Genomic DNA, 25,562 nt, shown 5'->3' with positions numbered 1-25,562 from the left:
GTACAACCCCTCCCTTTTTGGAAAGTACACAGTCCAAGGTATTTAGCAGGAGGCATGGGGAGTTTTTTTTAAATTGTAAACGGATTCTCTCTGGAGAAGAGACGCTTGAGAGGGGATATGATTTCAATATACAAATACCATACTGGTGACCCCACAATATGGATAAAACTTTTTCGCGGAAGGGAGTTTAACAAGACTTGTGGCCACTCATTAAAATTAGAAGAAAAGAGGTTTAACCTTAAACTACGTAGAGGGTTCTTTACTGTAAGAGCGGCAAGGATGTGGAATTCCCTTCCACAGGCGGTGGTCTCAGCGGGGGGCATTGATAGTTTCAAGAAACTATTAGATAAGCACCTGAACGACCACAACATACAGGGATATACAATGTAATACTGACATATAATCACGCACATAGCTTGGACTTGATAGACTTGTGTCTTTTTTCAACCTCACCTACTATGTAATTTTTGTCACAATCTTTTGAAAAAACAAAAAAACGTTACATTTGCTTTTTTTTTTTTTTTTACATACTGTTACCAGTGCAGTACAGCACAGCCTCATTATATGACTGGGGTGGCAGCGATCAAGGATTCTGAACTTTTTTTTTCCTTTTTGTTACATCCTGTCAGCAGAGTAGTTCAGTGTCATCAGTGACACTGTACTACTCTGGGAGGGTGATTTTTATTTTTTTTACATACTATTATTGCTTATAACAGAGATGATCTCTGTTATAAGCAATAGTTTTAGCTGTCATCAGAGGCTTTCGTTCATGATGACTTGCTTACTATTGTGATCCGTGATTGGCTACAGCTAATCACACGTTACAGGGCGCTGCGAATGGTCCAGGTACCATGTGATAGCTGTGGGCCAATCACAGCATCACAATAGTAAACAAAACAGTCATGAATGGAAGCCATTCACAACTGTTTTGTTTACATTGTAATCATATGATCACTATGACCAATCATAGCAATCACGATTCCCTCCTCGCTAATAGTGGCCGAGTACCGATCATCATGATCCGCTGTGTCCAGTGGACACAGCAGATCATGATGATTGGTACCCTGCCACTATGAGCAGCGGGGGTATTGTAATCTTCTGTGTCCACCGGACACAGCAGTCGAATGTTCCTGCCGTTGTGCACCTCAGGGGGCGTACCAGTACATCCCTGACCCTGCAGCTGCCGCCCGCTAGCAGTAAATCTACTGTTAGCGGGCGTCAAGTGGCTAAAGGTGGAAGGTGTCTACACAGATCCCCTGTTGACAGTAAAGGTCAGCTTACTGATATCCCTGGCATCTCTTTTGGTGTTATCAACAACATTGGTTCCAAGATAGCTAGAGTGCTCCAAAATGCACCAACCTTTTTGGGCTCATCAACTCCATCTTGGGAAATCCATGGCTTTCGAAAGGTTAAGGTAACTGAAGTGAGCGAAAAACAAACACATATTTTATCACTGAGAAAAACAGCAGAAATTACTGTTGCTTCAGTAAAAAGCAAACCCACAAATCCAATTGCCAAGAGTAATGAATCATTTATTAAACAATTCGCTGAACTCAGCCACTGTACACAATACATCAAAACACAATTGAAGACTTTTTACATCTTAAGAAACGGTTGTAAAAATTAAGGTGATTTCGCTGACAGAAAAACAAAACTTCATAAGTATTGCAGACAAAATGCACAGAAGCACTTAGTGGGAGCATTGATGCAATGGATTGGCCACCTGATGGCATTTACAAAAATTAAAAAAAAAAAACAGGAATTTTGATGTACCTGTAATTTCCACATTGTGCAGTACAGTACACTGGAGTGGATTCTTAAACCATGGGTTATAGGACACTACTTTCAGGTAATTGGGCTCTGGTAAAAGCTTTGCCGAGACTGCACCCCAGTGAACCCATAAAACCCCACCCACTCCATGAGGGTCCAGTTTTTTGATACGCGGTAAGGAGATCACAGAAAAAGATATTGGATTCATGGGTATGTCAAAACCTCTTTGATATTAATTATATAATACAGGAAACAAGAATTAACCATAAGATATAACCAAGCAATAATCTTGGTGGACAACAAAACAGCAGCAACAGGCCCACAGGAAAAGCATGGATCAGCAAAGGCTCAAACAGCTACCTGTCAAAAAATGTTTTTTGAAAACGCAGGTGGTGGCCCTGTAAATTGGCAGAAAAAAAACAAATACTAGATGCTGCAAAAAAAAAAAAACACGAACCCCAAGACTATTGGGAGAATGGGCTTAACTAGGGAGGGGAGAGTTGCATGCCCTGGGGGAAGGAGCCTTAGAAAAAAGTTTTTCCACAGAGAAACCACCCAATGAGAAAACAGAAGAGGGATCAATTCCAAAGAGAAGACATGGCAGGCAGCCATAGATAACAGTCCACCCACAAGGTGAATCACAAATGTGTAAAATGCCCTTAAGGCAGGACATGAGGAAGTAGAATGACCTTCCCACAGAAGGCTATAGGATAAGCATCAGGAGAGCAAGAAGGACTGGCTTCCAGAATACTTTGTCCTCATAGTGTAAGAAAAAAATGGGGGTTCCCAAGAAGAAAATAGGGAGAGCCAAGGTAGAACTACGGCTGCCAGGGGCAACAGAGACAAGCAGGTTACATTCCTACAAAGGACCTTTCAGGAGAATAATCCCCATGAACACAAGGTGAGGGCTTTGCCTGGGCAAGAATACCTGAGGAAGGCCCCAGAAGGTTGCAGCAGGCGAGAAAGAAAAGTAACTCCATAGATCAGATGGTGTACAGGGAGTGCGAGAGCAAAGGAGTTACAAAGAAGATATACCACGCTTCCTATGGGGGCACTGGGCGGGGGAGGAGGAGCCAGGAGCTAGGACCCCAGAAGTTTAGGGTTGCTTTGCGCAAAACCATTGCACAGAGCAGGCAAGTATGACTTTTTTTTTTCTTTTTTAATTAAGAAATAAACTTAAAGTGATACTAAAGTCTCTCTTTTTTTTTTTTAGTTAAAAATAACAAACATGTTATACTTACCTGCCCTGTGCAGTGGCTTTGCACAGAGCAGCCCTGATCCTCCTCCTATAGGATCCCTCTTCGGTGCTCTGGGCCTCTCCCTCCTGTTGAGTGCCCCCACAGCAAGCAGCTTGCTGTGGGGGGACCCGAGCCGCAGCTCCCTATGTACATTCAGACACGGAGCCGCGGCCTGTCCACTTTCTCTCCTCATTGGCTGACTGACTTTGACAGCAGCAGGAGCCAATGGAGCTGCGCTTCTATCTCAGCCAATGAGGAGGGGAGTCCCGGACAGCCGTGACACTCCTGCAACATCGCTGAAATAGATAAGCTCAGGTAAGTCTTGGGGGGGGGGCTGGGGGCTGCTGCACACAGAAGGCTTTTTATCTTAATGCATTAAGATCAAATACCTTCTGCCTTTACAACCCCTTTAGGGCTTTACAATCATTTTAGGGTGATACTAAACAGAGAAGTGTTAATTGCTATAATTCATTCACATAAATCATATATAGGATATATCCTCATATATATATATCCCTCTCTATAATAAAATTATATAATTATATATTATATATATATATATATATATATATATATATATATATATATATATATATATATATATATATATATATATATATATATATATATATATAAATAAAATATTCCACGGAAAGAAAAAAAAAGTTTTAGAAGAACAAATGTGTATTTTTTGTGCTTTAATATAGTGCAGAGATGATTGACGCTAGCTTTCATTTTGTTCAGATGGCATCTGCATTCAAGGCTCTTTTTTTACTTTACATGTATTAGCAATATTACAATAATTTAATACTGATTTAGAGTAAAACAAAGCTTTTTTTGAGTCTAAGTGAATGTATAAGCATACTGTATCCCGCCCCCATAGTATTTAGCAATAGGAGGGCATAAGAGAGGGAGGGGAGTGTCATTTACCACTCTGTATACACCCACATGTGTGACTCTATTATAGTCATGTGGGCTGCAGCGATAAGAAAAAGGAGATATCTGGCAAAATGCGAGATCTAAACAATCAGCTTGCATCGGCTGGAAGTGCACAGTTAGGAGTCACTATGTTACTAGTCAGAGAGGAACTTCCAGTATTGAGGTGGAAGAAAATTTAAAAATAGGTAGAGACTGTAATAATTGTATCTATAAGTCTGAATAAACAGACAATAAAAGCTAGGGAAAAAACAATGGAGATGTAGATTTTAGGCTGGCCATACATTATACAATATTCTTGTACAATTTTTCTTTAGATTTAGCAAAACCATATAATATGAGGTCAAACCTAAAAAACACTCAAATTTGTATGCAATCAAATAGGCAATGGCACTACATAGTTGAAAGTACCTCCAAAAGGAAATTAAAAAAGAAAAAAATTGTATAATGTATGGCTAGCTTACCCTATAACCTGTGCCGTCAAAATCAACTGTGTGCTTAGCACTGTGGTGTGTCTTGCGGGATCCAAGTAAGCATTCAACAAGACATGTATAGCCAGGAACCAGTAAGTAAAAAGGTACAGGCAAACCCTGTCTTACCTTCTCCACATCGCTGGTCCAGGCTTCGACCCATCAAAAGGGGTCTTCAGTGTCTGGGTACCATAGGAAAGAACCATGACCCTGGACCTGTATAGCCCCCTGAAGCTCATTACACCACATGCAAAAGGTGAGCAATGAGTACAGGATCCAGTGGCCAAAGGCCCTGCTGCTGCTGGAAACCGCTAGTGAGCCATAGGGCAATAAGCAGTCAAATCTTGACTGATGTGTCAAAGAAAGAAAAAAAGTTAAACTTCTAAAAATAAAAAAAAAATATAGAAAAAAAGTTCAACAGCAGAAGGTGTCCATTACCTATGGGGTACACTAGGGGCCAGCCCCAGAAAAGCTTTTGCCAGTGTCAAATCACATGAAAGTAGCAGTTTATAACCCAGGGTCTAGGAACCAAATCTTGTGTCCTGTACGATTAAGATATTTAAATTATAGGCACCACATCTAGTAGAGGTTACTGAACTGGGAGAAGTGGACACGAAGGAAAAATTACCCTTGTTTTAGCTGTAACTATACAATGGCACACTATAATTTAAATATAAATGCACAGAAAACAAGCCAATATTACATCAGGGAGATAAATACAGTAAGCAGGATTCATTTACAGCAAACCTAGGCAACATGTGGATGATACACTGTGGTGGAATCAAGCTACAATGGCATGCAAATCAGTTTATAGTTTTGGCAAACAAAAAAAAAAAGCACGTAATATTAAGCAAAAAAAGGCTGCAGTTATTTTTTTTCTAAAGTGTCAGGTACTACAGTAGGTGTGTTAGGTACCTAAATAAAAAAGTCTCAAGCATTTTCTAATTTGTTCCTATCCTCCAAACAAAGTGCATGCAACCCTTTGTCAGCCACTCTAGGCACAATTCCTGAGATGGTGTGATCCACAGCACACACCCTCTTCCCCTTGCCCCACCGCTGTCCAACTACACATCTAGCAAGGAGAAAAATATTTATTGAGCAGAGAGTGTCACCACATGTCTTGTGCACCAGGTGCCTCCCCTAGATGAGTGTCGGTACTAGACATGCTGGGGGAGGGGGGCTTGTCAGCTACATGACTTGTACCCAGGTTCCCTGTTTGATCCATCAATCTTTTCAAGCAGTGATGGGCTCAGCTAGATCTACCATTTTTCTATCCAGTTTCTTTAGTTTCTAAGAAGCAGGCAGCCTGGTTGCAGAAGTTCAAGGTTTTTTTTATGGTGTGGGAGTTCCAGCTGCTTGTGCCATAACAACCAAGGATGCTGTGTGGCCTGGCCACCTGCATCCTAGCAGCCAAAGAAACTGGATCCCCGGGCAGGGGATACAGCTGAGTCTGCTTGAGAAGACTTTAAAATGTACCATTACTACTACAATACTTATGGCAAATTAAGTCACTGGCTTAATTTGATTTGTTCTGCGGACCCTTAATTCTTGTGGTGGGTCCTCCAACTTGAATTTGCATGCTAAATGATATGATGTAGCAATAGATTCAATACAAAACAAAATGTAATCAACTAATAATAAAATAAACATACACAAGTTCAACTATTGATGCCTTACTCTGCAATAACAAAAAACACTTAGTTTGGCACTGTTATTGAGCACTTGAAAATAGGACGGAATAAAATTTAGGGTCACATTATTTAGCTCATAGAATGGCAAGACATTTAACAAATGATTTAGAAAGTGAAGACATTTAACAAAAAACCCACAGGTGCCTATTTAGTAAATGCATAGATTACAGCAAACTTTTTAATCACCTTTTATCAGTTTAGAGCAGTCAGAAAGAGGAGAAATGATTACGTAGCGGCTGTCAGTTTACACCCTGCATTAATAAAGGCTAAAAAAAATAAAATTAAAATAAAAACGGCTTCAAAGATGAAACTTGTATTTTTGGTGAGGCTGGATGAACGAATCACCCAGTTTCTGATACCTCTTGGATACCTCTGCAAGATACCAGCAACTTAACTCCTAGCAATTTCCACTTTCTAAACCAAGCAAAGCGTGGGTTTCTGTGGATGGATCCTAAATCTATCGTACATTAGATAAATGTGATTGAAGAAGACCAGAGATGAAAGCACTCATTCCTAATGAGATGTAGGAACATAGGGTTTAAATGCACTAACTAGTTTCTACCCAAAATAATATAAAAATTGTGGTCTGACACTTTAGGGTTCAGGCACACCAACAGTGTTGGGAAGACAGACAGGACAATGGATATTACTTCCTATTATTTCAGTTTTTGCAAATGTCCCGCGTTGGCAAGAAAAAAAAAAAAAAGTAGCACAGGTATTTTTGTGAAAAGCATGGAGGCAAAACATTAATGCATTGCAACATGCTGCTGCACATAGAAAACACATACAGGTTAAAAAATAGAAAAAGAAAAAAAAAAAAAAATAAGAAAGAAAAAAACTGCAGTTTAAAAAATGCATTGCAGCATTATTGAAATAATGCATGCCAAAACATATACATTATGTGCCCACATGCTCTATGGTATCAACAAACCCTTAATGTGTTTAAGGACCTAAAAACCAGCCCACCAAATTCCAACATGGATGACAGAAAACTCACAAAAAGCTCATGGATAACATTCTTTTTGCATGTCTATATTTGTTCGATAGCTGGTAATTGCAGCTAGTAAAGAAATAATATATATATATTTTTTAAGTTTTCTAGTTATAAAGCACATAAAAAGCAATCCTAATTTGAAAAACGGGTGCTAGATAAATACAGGATTATACATGTATGAACAGAGTCAGTAAATGTACAAATAAAATAAAATAAAAAGCACACATACACAAGCAATTGGCAGTGTATTTGTAAGGCAGTGTATGAAACAGACAGAACAAATTTAAGATCATCATACATCTCACATAGATATTTGCAGAATTCAGGTAGTGCACAGCATGGCTAATGTGGGAAAGAATACTGAAGTTCAAAGCCAAACTCAAAATGGAATAGGTTATAAAAATAATTAAAAAAAAAAAAAAAAAAAAATCAATGAATCAAGTTTAGTATCCATTATAAATTATTATACACATAATAAATACAACTAATTTATCAAGTACCTAAATTTGGCCTAATCACCTCCTGCAGTCTACTCTATAGCAGCACCCTGACTGAACAATGCAGGGCCAGGACTAGGGGCCAATCAGTTTCTGCTGCATGCATATGTGCTGACTGGGAACACAGACAGGAGAAGAGAGCAGAATGAGCCAAGGAAAGCACTCACCAGCATGCTGCTGCTCTTTCCTTGTCCAATCAGTAGTTTAGGGGTATGTTATGGAACAGTGTTCATTACCAACCTAATGTGCAGGGTCCAGTAGCTGGCTTTGCTGTACAGCAGGTGTGCCTGGGTCAAAAAACTGACTGCACAGGATTACAAATCCTGTGTTGGACAGACAGTTTCTATATGCAGTATTTATTCCAACTCTCTATTTAGCGGTTAGCCTTATTTCAGCTTTGCACAGCTATAAGCCGCACCATTTACAATATAAAAAGTGTACGTACCTAAAAGGACATTGCCACACTGAACAGTCTCTAAAGAAGATATGGCTGTGTTGCCCTAAGTTTCTAAATTCTACATTTATTTCTTCCAGAACAGTATGAAAAAGTAAAAAGGAATAATCTAATCTGTAAGTGCAACACAGACAATTGTAGTTTCAGAAAACTGGATACAAAAGCCCTTTTTATTAAGAAAATGGGATTTAATCTTACTATATTTCAAACTACAACTCTGGTCTATCAAAGGCTTTAGACAACAGAACAAGTATGTGAAGTAAGAAATGGGACTTTTACAATTGTAGGCACAGCATGACTACAGCAAATGCAAATAATAGAGGACTGTACACAAGGATACCAGTAAATATAATAGATAACTTGTACTGGGTACCTGCTGAACAAGAAGCTAAACATAAAGAATGATTGTGTATTTTTAAAAGCAAACCTTTATGGACTACTAAATAAAAGTAACCAAGCTTTGTATCAAACATCTTAAAAGGTGCCCGCTCCTACCTGCACATCACTCTGCTCCCTCAAATGTCAAGTAAAAAACAAAATCTCTGGGTATAGAACAACCATACAGAATTTTGAGGGCTGAAGTATCAGATCAAGCAGTGTTGCACAAGTTGGAGGAGCCCAAACTCTGCTTAAATTTGAACACCCCCCTTCCTCACCATTTTTGGCTTTTAAAAACCCTTTTGAAACTGTGTTTTAATCACCTGGATCCGCTCTCACATGACCTTCACTAGCGCCCCGCCTCTGGGAGTGAAAATGGGTTATCCACTACAGTCCATTAGTGCAACCAACTAGTTTGGTCCCCCTTTGTGACATCAGCACCCTGCTTAAATCTTCAAAACCCTGATGGGCAGCCAACAGTATATGACCAGGGAGTGACACGGAAACTCAATGGAAATCCCAAAAAACAGAAGACTTGTGGCATGTGACCATGGACTTGGGTATCAGAGATTTTTATTTTTAATTTAAATATAAAATCAGGCGATTAGCTGGCGCTAAACTTCTAGAGTGGCCCTGATTGGAGCAAACTTGTGGTGGGATGGCCCTTATTGAAGTAAAACATCAATGGTTCATTTATTTAGAATTTACAACAGGGTTGTTTAATGGCACACGGCAGAAATTTGTTGGATGAACATATTTTTCTTTATTCTTACCTATTATAAATGAGGTGTGGGTTATCGAACTGTAACCTGGAGATGCAGTCATTGTTTTGTTTGTGATCTAACAGATCAGATAACATGCAAACACATTTACTGCTATCAGTTTAAAACAGACCTGCAGCAAAAACTTGAGAAACAGACTAGGAAGAGGTTAGAACTTCTGTCCGGGTTTAAAGGATAAGTTCACCTTTACAAGAAAAATAATAAATGCACTTTTTTTGGTAGGTAAAAAAAAAAAAAAAATGAATTTTTAATTTTTTTTTGTTAGGAGCCTGTAAAGCATTGCACCTACAATCAGCAGATGGTGGATGTAATGCTAGGGTCCTGCACACTGTCTGTGTAGCTGTGTGCATGTACCTCTGATACAGTTACAGTCTGACAGGAAGCTCAATGAACTACCTACAGTGCTCAATAGCGCTGGTAGATTGAGAACTACAAGCCAACAGCCAAAATGGCTGTCGATACTTGTAGTTTACACTGTTTCTTCTAGATTGCAACAGCGGGTGGGGGGAGAAGATCCCCCGCTCGCTGTGAAAACAGGGGATTTAGGGGGGTGCAGGGGCTGGTTCATCTGTAGCATGTTACATGTTACACCCGGAATATGTATGAAAATGTAAACATATCCTTTAAAGTGGTTGTAAACCCTAACAAAAAAATAAAAAACAAACAAAAGAAACCCTGTAAGACAAAGGCATAATGAACTAGTATGCATTGCATACTAGCTCATTATGAAATACTTACCTTGGATCGAAACTGTTGCAGTAGCCCCACACACCGATGTGACCGGCGACATGTCTCCCTGAGTTATTTCCAGGTTCGTGGGCTCCGGCGCTGTGGTTGGACAGAACCGCGATGGCGTCACGGCACTGCTGAAGAAACGGCACGAGCAGGTCGTTTCTTCAGTGCGCATATGACGTCGGTGCAAGCGTATATGGTAAGTATCTCCTAAACCGTGCCAGTTTAGGAGATATTTCAAGTATCTACAGGTAAGCCTTATTATAGGCTTACTTGTAGGTACGATTGATATTTAACTAATGTCTGAATCTTTGTTGTGGGCGAATCCCCTCTAACTTCCTGTCCTTGTGATCACTATCCTTACAAGACAAAAATTCTCAGTATACTCGAGTGTTGTTCAAAAGTAGTTTGATTTTAACATTCAATTTTGGATTCAATGGACTTTACCAAACAAAAAACACATACACTATTAATTCGTACAGTGGAGAAAAATATTCCATTATGCTCCTTCCAATTTCTTCGATACTGCAGTCAAAAACAAGTCGATTTGGTCCCCACTAATGATTATAAAAATGAACATTCTTACAGCGTTCTTAAAATGAAAAATGTTGAATGAGATGCTACTAGTGTAGACCCCACTTTTGAGAGGGTCTCTCTAATTAGGACAGACAGAAATACAAAATACTGTATTTAGTAGAGTGAAGTGCTAGAAACGTTTAGATTTCAGATCATCTAAAGCATATATTAGTGCATGGGATCATGCACCACTGCACTACACACGTTGAAGCACATTCCATTCATAAAAGTTGGACAAGGTGTGTAGCTGGTGAAGCCCCATTGAGTGCTTTCTGCTTAACAGAACAGAGAGCCAGTTATTTGACTTTTTTTTAGTTCACAGAGCTCGCCGCTGGCTATAGAGTCCTAAGGCTAGTGGAGCTCAGAACACAATCTGTAAAGCACACTGATGTGCTTTATAAACGTGCAGTGCATTTTTTTTCTTTTAAGCAGTACTATAGTCACGGTGCAGCCATGCATCACCTATTTAATGAGCCCCGTAGTTTTGATGTGGACATTTCTGTGTAGGTTCAAAAAGTGAACCTGTACATTCAAGTTTTTTTTTTAAATTATAATATATATATTTCTATATTCTAAATAAGCAGTATATAAGCTATAAAGCAAGTTTTTGCTGACCTATTTAGCTTCAAGCTCTCCCCTCTGAGAACCTGCTGTATATGTAGGCTATATTGCTCATTTAGCCTAGGTGGGCTCTAAAAGAGAGGATTACTTAACTTACTCCATAGTCCAGCAGGCTTCTTTCACATTAGTTCCAATGGTGATGACTAGTCCCATATAGTCATTCCACATCACTGATCTTTCTGATGTTGTCATGTACAATGCAGGACCAACAGCCACCACAGTTCCTGCATTGAACATGATCATGTCTAGGGCTGGTCCACATTCTTCAATGGAATCATAGAATACCGGAGTGCTGGCTGCGGTAGGACCAGGGTACAAGGTAAGTTTTACATACCTGTTGACTAAAATAGTAATATATCTTGTGTAGAAGTAGGCAGGGAGCCAGATTTTACTTTATTCGGAGTTCAGCTATATGAATGCTTAAATACATGAATGCTCATAGCCTGCCCACGGGTTTACTGTTCAGAGGTTTAAAATGGCCATAATTTGACAGGCTCGTTACTATGAACTGTTTTGGCTTATGTCACCTTCAGGATCATAGCACTATTGATGCTGCTATTGCCATGCATATTTTAGTATTAGATTTAAAAGGAATCTGTTAGGACAGAAACAAGGGAGCTGCCACTACTGACTTGTTTAATGGTGCAACTTTCAAGGGCTTTCATCTTGATTCCAGCTTCATTACCTAGCAAGTCGTTAAATGCAACTAGCATGAGTATATCAGGTACTAGGAAACTTGATATGTAAATGACTGTTGTAGGCCAGTATGCCATATGGTACTGGATCTTTGAAATTTTTAGTTTTAGGAATGTTTGTTTGATTTTCGAATGGTTAGTGGGCTCAAAATGAAGTTCATTTTCTACTGTAGTGACTATAAACTAGAAGAAAAATTGAGCTGCTTGGACAATTTCTCTCAGACAAACAAATTTCCAGCTGTGTATGTGGTTTTGCCTTGGGAAAGTCCATTCATTTATAAATCGAATGTTAAAAAGCAAAATAAAATTTGAAGTACTTTCAAGCAACATTCATCAAGTCATTAAATGAACTGAAAATTTTCATACAAGGTTTCGTACAAATATTTGTATGTGAATATTCTAGGACAGCTTAAAGTCATTGTAAAGTCTCGTTTTTTGTCCTATAAAATTAACAAACATGTTATACTTCCCAGCCCTGTTGCAGTGGATTTGCACAGAGCAGCCCAGATCCTCCTCTTCTTGTTCCCTCTTCTGTGATCCTGGCCCCTCCCTCCTGTTCAGTGCCCCCAACAGCATGCAGCTGGCTATGGGGGTACCCGAGTTGAGCCACAGTTCCCTGTGTCCATTAAGCGACGGAGCCCCGGCCCCTCTCTCCCTCGATTAGCTAGCTGACTTTGGCAGCAGCAGCCAATGGCGCCATTGCTGTGTCTCAGCCAATCAGGAGGGAGAATCTCGGATGGTTAAGACACTCGTGGACATCGCTGGACAGAGAGGGACCTTAGGTAAGTATTAGGGGAGCTGAGGGGGCTGCTGCACACAGAAGGCTTTTTATCTTAATGGATAGAATGCATGAAGATAAAAATCTTCTGCCATTTCAACCACTTTAAGCAGTCAAGCAATTTTAAAGGATGACCCAAAAGAAAGTCAAAGACAGTTAGGCTGAGATGAAGATTTCGAAATAGGGGATAGTAGATAGTTTCCTAGATGTAATCTGCATTAGCTGAAAGACCACCAGCAGTAAAAATTACAGATGCTTAAAAATGTACGTGAGCAAATTTATAGTGCTGAAACTCTCAAAAATTAAAACAGCACGCATTTCCAGAAAACAAAAACAAATGCATATTCTGATCTATGGGAAACAATACAATATAAAATACTGTTTAGGAAATCCAGCCCCAACTATTAACATTACATGTGATCTCTGCTACAGTGCAGAATCAGCCAAGCTGAACTCTGACCTCCGACTTCAGCAAGGATTACAAGACCTCTGTACTTGGTCATATGATCAAGTACACCACGGGATCACAGAGAATGAGTTTAAACTATAATTCCAGTCCAAGACTAAACTAGTCTTAAAAATGTCCTCTCCCCCTCCTGTACCTATCCTGCCTAACCGGTGTTAAAAAGTTGTGTATTTTTTAGTCTGCTCAAGTCCAGTCACCTGATCCTCTGTGAGTGGAAGCTGCTGGGGAGAGAAGGGGGAACTCAACAAGGGCTAGGAATTCCAGGAGCTGTATCATCATTTATTGGCTCCCATACCCCAGCTGTTACTAGTGCTCCTTTGTTTCCCCTGCAGCCGCTGCCCTGTGATAAAAGGGGAGCAGGAACTGCAGATCACATGACTGGACTAAAAATAGGCAAGTATACACCACTTTTTTTTTTAAATACAGGTTAGGCAGCAGAGGTAGCAGGAAGGAAGGAGGGAGTAAGCAGCCCATACATTACTTTTTCTTTTTTTTTCATTCAACCATTGGGTTGAATGAAAAAAAAATGATCAGATTTCTCCATCCACACATTTGATGTGGATGGGGGAAATCACTCCCGCTGTGCTATTGTTTTCTGACAGTGGAGAGACTCCCCCCCCCCCCATCATAATACAATAATCAGTGCTGCTGGCTACAGCCAGCGGCACTGATCAATTGGGAAAAACCAGAAAGGCTGGTTGTACAGAGGTAAATTTGTAGATCAACTTCTGTACAACCAGCGTGCCCATACATGGATCAAAATTTGGCCAGTCCCTGCTGAGCTTTAGAGTTAGGTTGGAATTATACTTTAAGTAACTTGTGGCTACTTCCCTTTAGTAACTTAAAAGACTAGGGCTTGTTACTGTAACAATACATAATCTAATATTAATTCAGATTGTAAGAGTAATACATTGCTTTTCAGAGTTGTACTTAAAAAAAAAAAAAAAGTCTTCGGGAATAAAAAGGGAGTTTGGAAGTGGTTATGTGATGTCGCAACATTCGGCTGTGGAATGTACACTTAAAAATAAACTCTGGCTTTGAAAGCATCTTATAACTTTTGGCTCCAAATATTAAAATGTGTGTCCTTTCTACTAACACATACTTTTTTTTTTTTTAAAGAAACAAAATCACACATAAATCCTGACTTGATTATTTTGAAAGAGAAAGCATCCAATCTTTGATAAATGGTAATGAAATTTAGTGAGGCCATAGCACAAAAATAGTTCAGAAGGAACAAGTCAATGAACAACATTTTAAAAGAGAATTGCAGAGAATTATTTGAAGGCTGCCCATAAAAAGCGTGCATTTCGGCTGGTGCCTGCTGAATCATCAGAAACTCGAGCCTTGGGAGGCCCTGCAAACACCATCCAGCTTGTCAAAAAGTCCATTTAAAAATCAACTGAGGTGGGTGAAAAATTAACAGCCGAGCAATGACTGCATCCTATCAGATGACGTCACTGTTTGGCAGTGCCACTGTATTTAGAGGCAAATATATTTTTATTGATTTTACAAAATAAGGGAAAAACATAAAGATAATGCCATTTTAATTTAAGAAAACGGCCGTGAACATGGGGCCCAATCATAGTTAACACATTACACTTTTAAGGGTAGAAAAATGACTGGTTAGAACATATGTGTTTGAATAATTGAAGCGAAGGCCTAAGATAACAGAAGGCAATGTGGCATAATAATAAAAAATAAAAAAAAGAGGCAGCAGGAAAAAAGGATACAAAAGAGGAGAACGAACACCGAGTGAAGAAGACAAAAATAATTGAAAAAAGGAGGCCACCAAACAGGGCCACTGCATTCAAACACCCGAAGGTGCCACAGCTTCTGAATACAAAAGCTGACAGTGGAGATTCCTCCATCCATGCTGTTTTTTTTGCGTTTGTTTTTTTAACAGAAAAAGTTATTTATTTATCCATCCACGCTGTTCAGTGTGGATGGGGGAATTCAGGCCATGTATGCCAAGCTTAATCTGGCATCCTACCCCCAATTCAGCCATCTAAACATCCTTTATTGTGTAGTTCTACTCATGTTTCCAGTACACAGACTTTCTTACAGAGGTTTATAAGAAATCATCTGATAAGGAGGCCAGAGTATAGACTGTAGACTGCAGGAGAACTTGAGGAGTATGTGATTAGTGCTAGACATTTCGGTTCCACAACTGAAAAAAATACATTTTAACAATCTGTACCCACCAAAAATTAGTACACACAGACTGAGGAGGGTGCATGCTATTATACTTTCATGTATGTGCATGCCCTCTCGCCATGGTGCCACCCAGTCTGTTAACATCATAGGCTCACGGAGCATCACTCCATTTATTTCAAATCTGTTGTAACTGGCATCACTAACTAGCACAACTGGAACTAATGTCATGCTAACACATTTAAACATGCCTATTGAGAGCTAGCATCTCCATACCCAAGCCCAAATAATCAACAGTGATCCACTATGAAGACAATTATATGGCTTCTGTACTGCACATTGTTACCTTTTTATTTTAGTATGCACCGAAGTAGCCCAGGCTTCACTTGCAATAGGTTTGCCCTTACACCACACTCTAGATTAAACTTTCCTTTTATCGGCTATATTACCTTTGAAACTGCTGCAAAAAAAGGAGAAGCAAAACCTTGCCCTTCAACACAATGCTGAAATAGAAGTGAAGATTATTATAAAGTATAAAACAAATTCCTTCAATTAACAGTCAAAAGTTGACATATAAATTAAACCCAAGTAATATTTCAAGTAACAGAATAAAACCTTGATGATTCTTTTCACATAACAAGCTGGGAGGGTTGTGATATCCGCCATACAGCATTGTGTGTGATCGCTACACTTTGTTGAACGGCTTCACTTAAAGTGCATTCAGACGAGTTTCCCAAAACAAAATGTGATCTTCAGAAGCAGCATCAAAATAGGATTAATTTCTGATGCTATTTAAATAGAGTTTATACAGCTCAGACAATCGGAGCCATGCAGTAGGTGGTACAACATACTGGCATAAGTAAAAGACACAAAAATGTTACAGTACAACCCTTCCCCCATGAAAAATGCAAAAACAAATCTACATTGGACTTGGCCTCCTGGTAACTTGCAGGTTTCCAGGCACTTCACACTCGTCCATGACCAGACGTGTTCCTCTTAAGACAAGTTCATGATCCCCACAGGTTAACTCTCGATCTATTCCATCCTCTGTGCTGTTCCCAACACCTCGTCTTGATGCTGTAGATTCTGTGCTCACTGTTGTGTCGCCATACGTTAAGCTTATGTCACCATCATTTAATATGAGGTCAGAGTCGTCATCCTTTAACTGTTCTTGGTTCTACAAGAGATATGTAAATTCTCTTAAGTTAAGAAGTTAACCATTTGCCCACTGGGCACTCCCTAACCAGACCAATTTTTCAGCTTTTAGTGCTCTCACATTTTGAATGACAATTACTCAGTCATGCAACACTGTACACATATTCAATTGTTGTCCTTTTTTCCATACAAATAGAGCTTTCTTTTGGTGGTATTCAATCACCACTGGGTTATTTTTTGCGCTATAAATAAAAACAGATCTAAAATTTGGTAATAAAATAAATTTTAGTAATTTTTCATAAAATTTTGGCCAAAATTTATAATGCTACATATCTTTGGTAAAAAATAACCCAAATCAGTGTATATTATTTGGTCTTTGTGAAAGTTATAGAGTCTACAACAGTCTCAAACTGGTGGCCCTCCAGCTGTTGCGAAACTACAAGTCCCATCATGCCTCTGCCTGTAAGAGCCATGCTTGTAACTGTCAGCCTTGCAATGCCTCATGGGACTTGTAGTTTCGCAACAGCTGGAGGGCCACCAGTTTGAGACCCCTGGTCTACAAGCTATGGTGCCAATCACTGAAAATTGATCACACCCAATTTATTGATGGCCTCTCTCATTTCTTGAGACACCAACAAGCCAGGAATGTACAAACACCCCCCAAATTACCCCTTTTTGGAATGTAGACATTCCAAGGTATTTGGTAAGAGGCATGGTGAGTTTTTTGAATTGTAATTTTCTCCCACAATTCTTTGCAAAAATTAAGATCCCCCCCCCCCCCCCCCCCACAAAATTATCATATTAACAGGTTATTTCTCACACACAGCATATGCACACCACAAATTACACCCCAAAATACATTCTGCTACTCCTCCTGAGTATGGCGATACCACATGTGAGACTTTTTTACAGCCTAGCGACATACAGAGGCCCAACATGCTGGGAGTACCATCAGATGCTCTAGGGGTATAAAATACACATTTCATTTCTTGAATTTTGAAGGCCCTGGAGCACCATGACAATGGAAACGCCCAAAAAATGACCCCATTTTGTAAAGCAAATACCCCAAAGTATATTCTATGAGGCATAATGAGTCTTTTGAACATGTCATTTTTTTCCACAAGTTTTTGGGAAATGTGGAAAGAAAATGAAAACGCATTTTTTTTTTTTTAAATACAAAGTTGTTAATTTATACATAATTTCTAACACATAGCAAAAATGACACCCCAAAACACATTCTGCTACTCCTTCCGAGTATGGCGATACCACATGTGAGACTTTTACACAGCCTGGCCACATACAGAGTCCCAATAAGCAGGGAGCACCATCAGGTGTTCTAAGGGCATACATTTCAAATCTAATGTGACTACCCATTACACTCTTGTGAGGCACTGTAATGGCACGGATGAGCACTTATGTGGCACAGATGAGGCATGAATGAGGCATGAATGAGGCATGAATGAGGCATGAATGAGGCATGAATGATGCATAAATGAGCCATGGATGAACCAAGGATGGGGATGGATGAGATGAGGATGGATGAGCCAAGGATGGGGGATGGATGAGCCAAGGATGGGGGATGGATGAGCAAAGGGTGGGGGATGGATGAGCAAAGGGTGGGGGATGGATGAGCCATGGATGGGGATCGATGAGCCATGGATGGGGATCGATGAGCCATGGATGGGGATCGATGAGCCATGGATGGGGATCGATGAGCCATGGATGGGGATCGATGAGCCATGGATGGGGATCGATGAGCCATGGATGAGGATCGATGAGCCATGGATGGGGATCGATGAGCCATGGATGGGGATGAGAAGAATGGATGAGCCATGGATGGGGATCGATGAGCCATGGATGGGGATCGATGAGCCATGGATGGGGATTGATGAGGCAGGAATTGGCACAGATCAGCATTGTGGGCACTTCAGATCCAGCCCACAGCGCTGCTGCACTCGATCTCTCCCCTCTCCTCGTACACTGTACCGACCAGTACAGAGAGGGGAAGAGCTGAACCGAGCATGCGCCGGCTTGTCGACAACTGATCGCTCTGTCATTGGACGGATCGATCCCGTGGTAAGGGGGTGCTGTCATTGGCCCTTTACCGTGATCCAGCGCGCAGCCGGGAATGTCATGGACATTCCCGGCTGCGTGCTGGAGCGCGAATCTGGGAGGACGTTATAGCACTCCCAGAATTATCCTACCACGCTGTAGCCGTCATTCGACTATGGCCCAGTCGGTAAGTGGTTAAAGTGGTTCCAAAGTCTCAAGGTTTTTTTATCTTCATGCGTTCTATGCATGTCAAAGAAGAGGTCCATAGCAAATAATGTCAGATCAATGTTGAGCAAAGATATAGGTCTGTAATTGAAGCAGTGTCGAGAGTCTTTCCCTTCCTTAGGTAGAACAGAGATATGGGCCACTAAAGCAGTAAGGTGAAGAAGGTTTTATCAGAGTGAACAATGCCAAAAAATGGGGTGCCAGATGTCCTGGATACGGTTTGAAATAGTTAAGTGTGTACCCATCAGATCCAAAGTCCTTACTTGTTTTGAGTCGGTATTGGTTCTTCCAAAAGATGTTTCTGTGCCTAGGGATGACATACCTGACTGCCAGAGATATGTTCATATGTGTTACTCATGCGTTTGTAGTTGAGGGTCTGTAGGTCAGTGGTGAAGTTGTATCATACAATACTCTTAAGAAATTCACTATCTCTGTTACCAGTGAGGTTTGAATGCCCACACTAGTGGTGATAGCAGGAATAAGAGTTTCTTGCTTTTTGATCAGGAGGCTGGTAATCATGGACTTCCTGTGCCGTTTCCCATATTCATAAAAGCTACACCTGCATTTGGTCAAGATAGCCTTGGCGCTGTAGAGCGTTTTTAGTTGGTTTCTGAGAAAGTTAAAATCCATGGAAGGGTTTCTTTTTTTGGGGGTTTCTTGTTTGTTCACTTGGGGTAGATGGGCAGATACGCCCTGATGCCTTTTTTTGTTAAGGTGTGAGCCATGTTTGATGAATATCCCTCCCCTATATGACTCATGTGCATTCCACACAGTATGAGGCAAGGTGTCCGAGTTGGTATTGGTACAAAAATATAGGTCAAGCGCCCTTTTTAGACCTGATGCTATTGACGGATCACATAGGAGAGATCCATTTAGAAGCCAGAGCCAGGGAGACGGTGCTGGGTGAATGAAAGATGGTGTCAATGTCACCTGGCATGATCGGACAGGGTAATATTGCCAATGTCAAAATTTGCAGCCGATTGACGATGACAATTCTCAGGAAGGAAAAAAAAAAAAATCAATGCTATAAGTTCAGGCATCACTAAATGGTGGACGGCGGTACGGATTCAGACTAAGTCCAGTCCCATACCATTTTAGGAGCCAGTTCTTTCCCCCAGCCTTCCTTGTGGTTGTTCTTACAGCAGAGCTGAGAGCGGGAAGCAGGATAGTAATGGACAGAGAACGGGATGCACAGCAGCACTAGATGGAGGATGGGAGCGGGAGCGGGACACAGGGGGCAGTCCTAGCAACCAATGACCAGCTTGTTAATATGAAGAGTTAACTGCGGCAGCTCCTGCTCCCACCCTCCATCCAGTGCTGCTGTGCCTCTCGCTCTTTGTCCATTACTGTCCTGCCTCCGGCCGTTCTGTGTATCTGTAAGATAGAAGAGTAAAAAGGGGGGGGGGGGGTCAGGGGATGAGGGGGGGGAAGAACACCTGGCTTTGAAAGATGGGGGGCAAGGTGAAGGGGCAGAAAGCACTATTGTGGAGGAGGTGATATAATGGGGGCACAGAGCACTACTGTAGGGAAGGAAGGGCTGTTTCCCACAGAAAGGTCACCTTTTGTTTGTGTAGGCAAGAATCATTTGACATTTCGCCACGGTACCAAGGCCACAGACATTAAGAGAAAGCACAAATAAGGTCAACATGCTGATGTTATACAAAGTTTGAGGTGAAGGGAAAGGGATGGACAAGAACGAGGAAGGGGGAGATGTGGTTGGGGGAAACTAGAGGGCGAGTACAGCATCGGCCCCTGCCATTGCAATGAATACCTATATGCTGCAATACAAGAGTTTTTATGCTGGTGCTTGTGTAAACTCACAAATGTGCAAATGCATACAACCCTGGATGCAGCCTATCTGCATCCAGAGTTGTACACCCGTGTGCATGTGTGAGTTTAAGCAAGTGCCTGCCCAAACCCTTGTATAGCAGCATACAGCCATTCATTGGAGAGGCTGTGCGCTGCACCTGTGGCTTCCTTACACACTGACTACTTGTGTTAAATGCATACTGTATGCCCTTGTACCAAACTGTGTAAAAAGCCTCATGCCCCGTATACACGAGCTGAATGTCCGATGGAAAAAGTCCGATGGGAGCTTTTCATCGTATATTCTGATCGTGTGTATGCCTCATCGGACTTTTTACGTTGAAAATTCTGATAGACCTAGAAAGAGAACATGTTCTAAATATTTCCGACGGAACCAATTCCTATCAGGAAAACCGCTCGTCTGTATGCTGTTCCGACGTACCAAAAAGGACGCATGCTCTGAAGCAAGTACGAGACGGAAGCTATTGGCTACTGGCTATTGAACTTCCTTTTTCTAGTCCCGTCCTACGTCACCGCGTTCTTGACGGTCGGACTTTGGTGTGATCGTGTGTACGCAAGACAGTTTCAGCGGAATTCTGTCAGAACGCTGTCGGTAAAATCTTCAGAGTTTATTTCGACGGGAAAACCGGTCGTGTGTACAGGGCATAACAGTATAAGTTTCTTCTATACAGCGTTCCTCAGGGTACCACGTAGGGCAAAGGCTCCCAATATATAAAAGAATGCAACATTCTCGGCTGAAAGAGCTGAATAAGTGTGGCTGTAGGTTTGCAGACCATTAGCTGAGAAAATGCCATGGTGTCAGCAGGTAGCCACAGTAAAGGCGTGAGGTGACCAATACTAATACTGCAAAACAGACATCTAACAAAACATTAAAAAATTTAGAACATAATGCAAGCAGAACTTGTAGAGCTTCAAAGTCCCCTCAATCGACCGAAGCTTGTTGTACTTTGGTACGGACAAGTCTTATATCCATAACATGCTCTACCCAAGCTTGCACAAATCTTTACTACAGATCTAACATTCAGGTATGAGAGAACTGGAAACATAGGGAAGCCAAAGGGCCATAAATTCAAACAAATATGTCTTTTAAGGCAGTTTCCAACCCACACGGGTAATGCATGCAACGGCCTATAGGTATGGAAAGGCATGCATAATACATTACTTTTTTCGGAGGTTAGATACACTTTAAAGCAGAACGCCAGATAGATTCCTGGCTGTGCAGTATGCAAAAGTTAGAAAAATAAAGCTTACAAACATAATTAAGAATCTATCAACAGGTAAAGATGTTCAAGCTTACTGTGCATTAGCCGTTTGACAATTATTTAAAGAGGTTTCCACTTTAAAAGCACAAACTGAAAAAATGCCTCCCCACAAATAAAAGGGGCACAATTTTCATTGAGGGCAATAAAAACACTTGTTTCACCATCTGTATATAATGCGCTAATGATGAATAACATTTTCTTGTACAGTGTAGGTACAGTGAAAAAAAGAAAGTACTGAAAATGCCTTACCTCATAGGCCTGTGGACTTGTTAGGCATCTTGCAATTGGACCACAGCAACTTGGAAGTGTTGCAGTGAGGGGTGGTCCACTGTGCGTTAACAGAGGTTTGAGATAGCTACACATGATAAGGAAAAAACCTACACAACATCCGCATCACTAAAAAGAAAAAAGTACACACACTAATATTTGAGAATTCAAATATTGTGATCCTGGCAAATTACACTCTAACAACAAGCTTATTTGTTTATTACTTTACTTTGTTATATAACAGTTATTGCTTCCCCTTTTAAAATCTGTATCTTTTTTTCCCATCTTGTCAAACAAGCTAAAATTTCCAGCAGAAATAGGCTTAGATTAATCTATATAGAAGCAGCTGCTAAACTGCCAATTGTCTCTTTAGAAACCTACAATAACTAACAATTTTGTGAATATCGATCTTCTGTGTCCCCCCCGCTGCACTCAGTGGGCACAGTGGTGATGTAAAGGTCATTGGGAGAAACCATACAGTGTAGTTGCCATGGGTACCTTTTATTAGGAGATTCATTTTTGCATCAGAGTTGTTTTAATGTAAAATTAATTTAGAAGCACAGAAGTTAACTGAAAGATGTACAAAAAAATAATAACTGGCATGTTTTTCATTATCTAAAGATGCACAGCAAAGTCTTTTAAGGGCCTTTTTCTATGTACAAACGGCATTATGCATTTTTGATGACTACATGCATTATTGCACATTTTTGTGCATTTTATCCGCTTGCTGTCCTTAGGCCACTGCAGCTATGATGCTGGTATTTATTTATTTTTTTATTGCATAGCTTGTGATCAGCTTTTGTGTAAAAGTGATCTGAGTGGCTCTACAGCCACCCGATCACTTTTACAAGGTTCAGAAAGGGGCCCTCCCACTCCCACCATCATTCCAGGGCTCTATTGTTCCACTGGGGAGCCCGGGATTGCTGTAAACAGTCAGGCCAGCTGCCCAAAAAGGAGATAGAGGAACATTTGTTCCCTTATTTCCTCTGTGACAAATTAAGCCGAAAGCACCAAGGATTTTGTCAATCCGGTTTCAGTGCTTAGTTTTACTGGCTGATCAGCTGCCTTCAGTGTAAAAAGAAAAATTCAAAAAATATTATTTAAAAGCACCCCATTCCACTGCAATTGCAAACACACACATAGGTCCTGCATGCATATGCAGACAGTGATTACACCACACATGTGAGGTAGGTTTTGCTGAGTGGGAGCAATAATTTTAGTGTTTAACTATAAAACTGGCAACCTGTAAAGACTTTTAAAGTGTCACCTATGAATATATCTGGTTACTGTAGTTTGTTGCCATTTCACAGGCATGTGCAGTTTTAAACATGTCTGGTATCTATTTACTTGGCGCAACATCATCTCTTCTAATTTACCATACAATTGGGTATTATATGGTGTTTGCATGAACTGAAATTTATTTAGGTGTATATTTTTCAGAAAATTTGTATTTGATAAACAGCTGCACAATTATCACAGATATAAAAATTGCAATAGCCACCCTTTTATTCTTCAGGGCCTTTGTTTTTAGAAAATATATAATGCTTGGGGGTTCCAAGTAATTTTCTAGCAAAAAAAAAAGCTAATTTTAACACGTATGAGATAAATGTAAAAAAATGCCCTGGGTGACAAGTGATTAAAGGTGATTGTTAGCCTTGTACAAAATGATAGAGAAACATTCATAATTCCCTGGTGAATGATACCTTCCAAAGATCATGTTTGTTCCTTTACTCATACAGTATTTCATCTTTAGGACCGTATAAGAAAAGGAAAAATAATAATAAAACAAGCAATTCAGATCATGAAACACTGAAGTGCATTGCTCAAAGTTCAACTGCAACAAAGCAAAAGCTCAAGGATACTTGTGATCAAAGTTGTACCACAGTCTGAAAAGCCAGGCACTCTCTGCTTTTGTACTCCTTCGTTCACTCTCAGGAATTCCCTATAACAAGCACAAAGGCATCCATTACTACACAATGTTAAATCATCTTTAGCCCTTAAATAGCAGTCTACAGTACTAAAGAATGTCATGGCATAAAAGAAAAGATAATTGTGACTTTCATAATCTGTTCTATCAGCCGACTATGAAAACAGATTCTCAGGAATTCTGAGATAAAATACTGTAGATGCAAACTATTCTAATCCATATCAGATGACAAGACCCGGCTGGTGTTCAGTCACTTGATCCCACGGCAATATGGGGGCACATGCTATGCTCAGACAGACTACTGCTCATGTATACCCATCCAGACATGCCGTTTACATCAATTGGTTAAATTGTTGCAGAATTACATCACAAATTATGTTAATCCTTTTTAACAGTCAATTTTTTTAAATCTGGATTTCATTTTCCAAAGCAACAAGCGTTTTACTGCATACGTCTTTGCTGCTGTACAATAGTTGCTTTTTTGTCACTTTGCAAATAATATGATATAATAAACAATAGATATTAATAATAACTGACCATAACCCGCTGTCTGGATCTATCCCTCAAGAAAAATATGGACACAAACACATTGATTATTGGGTGAGAAGCCCTCCATCTATTTTCAGAAGTGTATGTTCTAAATCAGGAGTCCCCAAACTTTACAAAAGGGCACCCATCAACATTATTTGTATGAAAGAATACTAGCCCTGCAATCTAACTCATTACCTATCTTCGAGAAAGCATGGAAACCTTGGCTTACATCGTATAACGCCTGAATTATGTCTAGCCATTATGGGGTTTTTTATTCCACCTTTCTGTGACCGTAACTCTAGTCTATATTTTACTATGTACTGTTGAAAATACTTGGACTTACACATAGCTTGACTTATTGCCTTGTTGAGTCATGTAAATTATCGGTTTTCCTTTTGTTATATTTTGTCTTAATATCCTATTGTGTTCTGCCTTATGTAACAAGATACAAAAGGCATCATAGATACCCATGGCGGCTGTGTCCGCATTTACTTGTATTTTGACCTCTGTACTGTTTATATTTCAATACAAATATTGTATTAAAAAAATTCACAAAGAATAAAAAGGGACATTTAACTGTCCCTCAGACTTTAGGACTGTGGCCAGTGAGAGAAGAAAATGGCCCATCAGAGTAAACAATGTCTCAAGCTTGGTTGTTAGTGGGAGGAATTAGCGCCCCATCGTTGGCGCCAGTGGGAGGAATTAGGAACTGGAGGTTAGTTGCACTTCACATAAAATAAACACAGTGGGGACGGAAAGTATTCAGACCCCCTTAAATTTTTCACTCTGTTATATTGCAGCCATTTGCTAAAATCATTTAAGTTCATTTTTTTCCTCATTAATGTACACACAGCACCCCATATTGACAGAAAAACACAGAATTGTTGACATTTTTGCAGATTTATTAAAAAAGAAAAACTGAAATATCACATGGTCCCAAGTATTCAGACCCTTTGCTGTGACACTCATATATTTAACTCAGGTGCTGTCCATTTCTTCTGATCATCCTTGAAATGGTTCTACGCCTTCATTTGAGTCCAGCTGTGTTTGATTATACTGATTGGACTTGATTAGGAAAGCCACACAC

The 25,562-nt window shown here is 40.2% G+C and overlaps 1 protein-coding gene across 1 annotated transcript in view; it reads right to left on the bottom strand.

Annotated features, from left to right (window-relative positions):
• Nucleotides 1-1,511: 1,511 nt before the first annotated feature.
• Nucleotides 1,512-25,562, bottom strand: part of SLC9A6 (solute carrier family 9 member A6) — a 105,822-nt gene continuing 81,771 nt past the window's right edge. Inside the window, exons 14-16 of the mRNA XM_073599203.1 lie at nt 23,880-23,959; nt 22,000-22,105; nt 1,512-16,406 (exon numbers count right to left, since the gene is read on the bottom strand). Of these exons, the coding sequence (XP_073455304.1) occupies nt 16,149-16,406; nt 22,000-22,105; nt 23,880-23,959 (444 nt within the window). The 3' untranslated portion in view covers nt 1,512-16,148. The remainder of the gene's footprint in view (nt 16,407-21,999; nt 22,106-23,879; nt 23,960-25,562) is intronic.

Source organism: Aquarana catesbeiana, linkage group LG09 (genome assembly GCF_042186555.1).
Source record: "Aquarana catesbeiana isolate 2022-GZ linkage group LG09, ASM4218655v1, whole genome shotgun sequence".
NCBI lineage: Eukaryota > Metazoa > Chordata > Amphibia > Anura > Ranidae > Aquarana > Aquarana catesbeiana.
The sequence above is the reverse complement of the archived record's forward strand: the minus strand, read 5'-3'. Positions and strand labels throughout refer to the sequence as shown.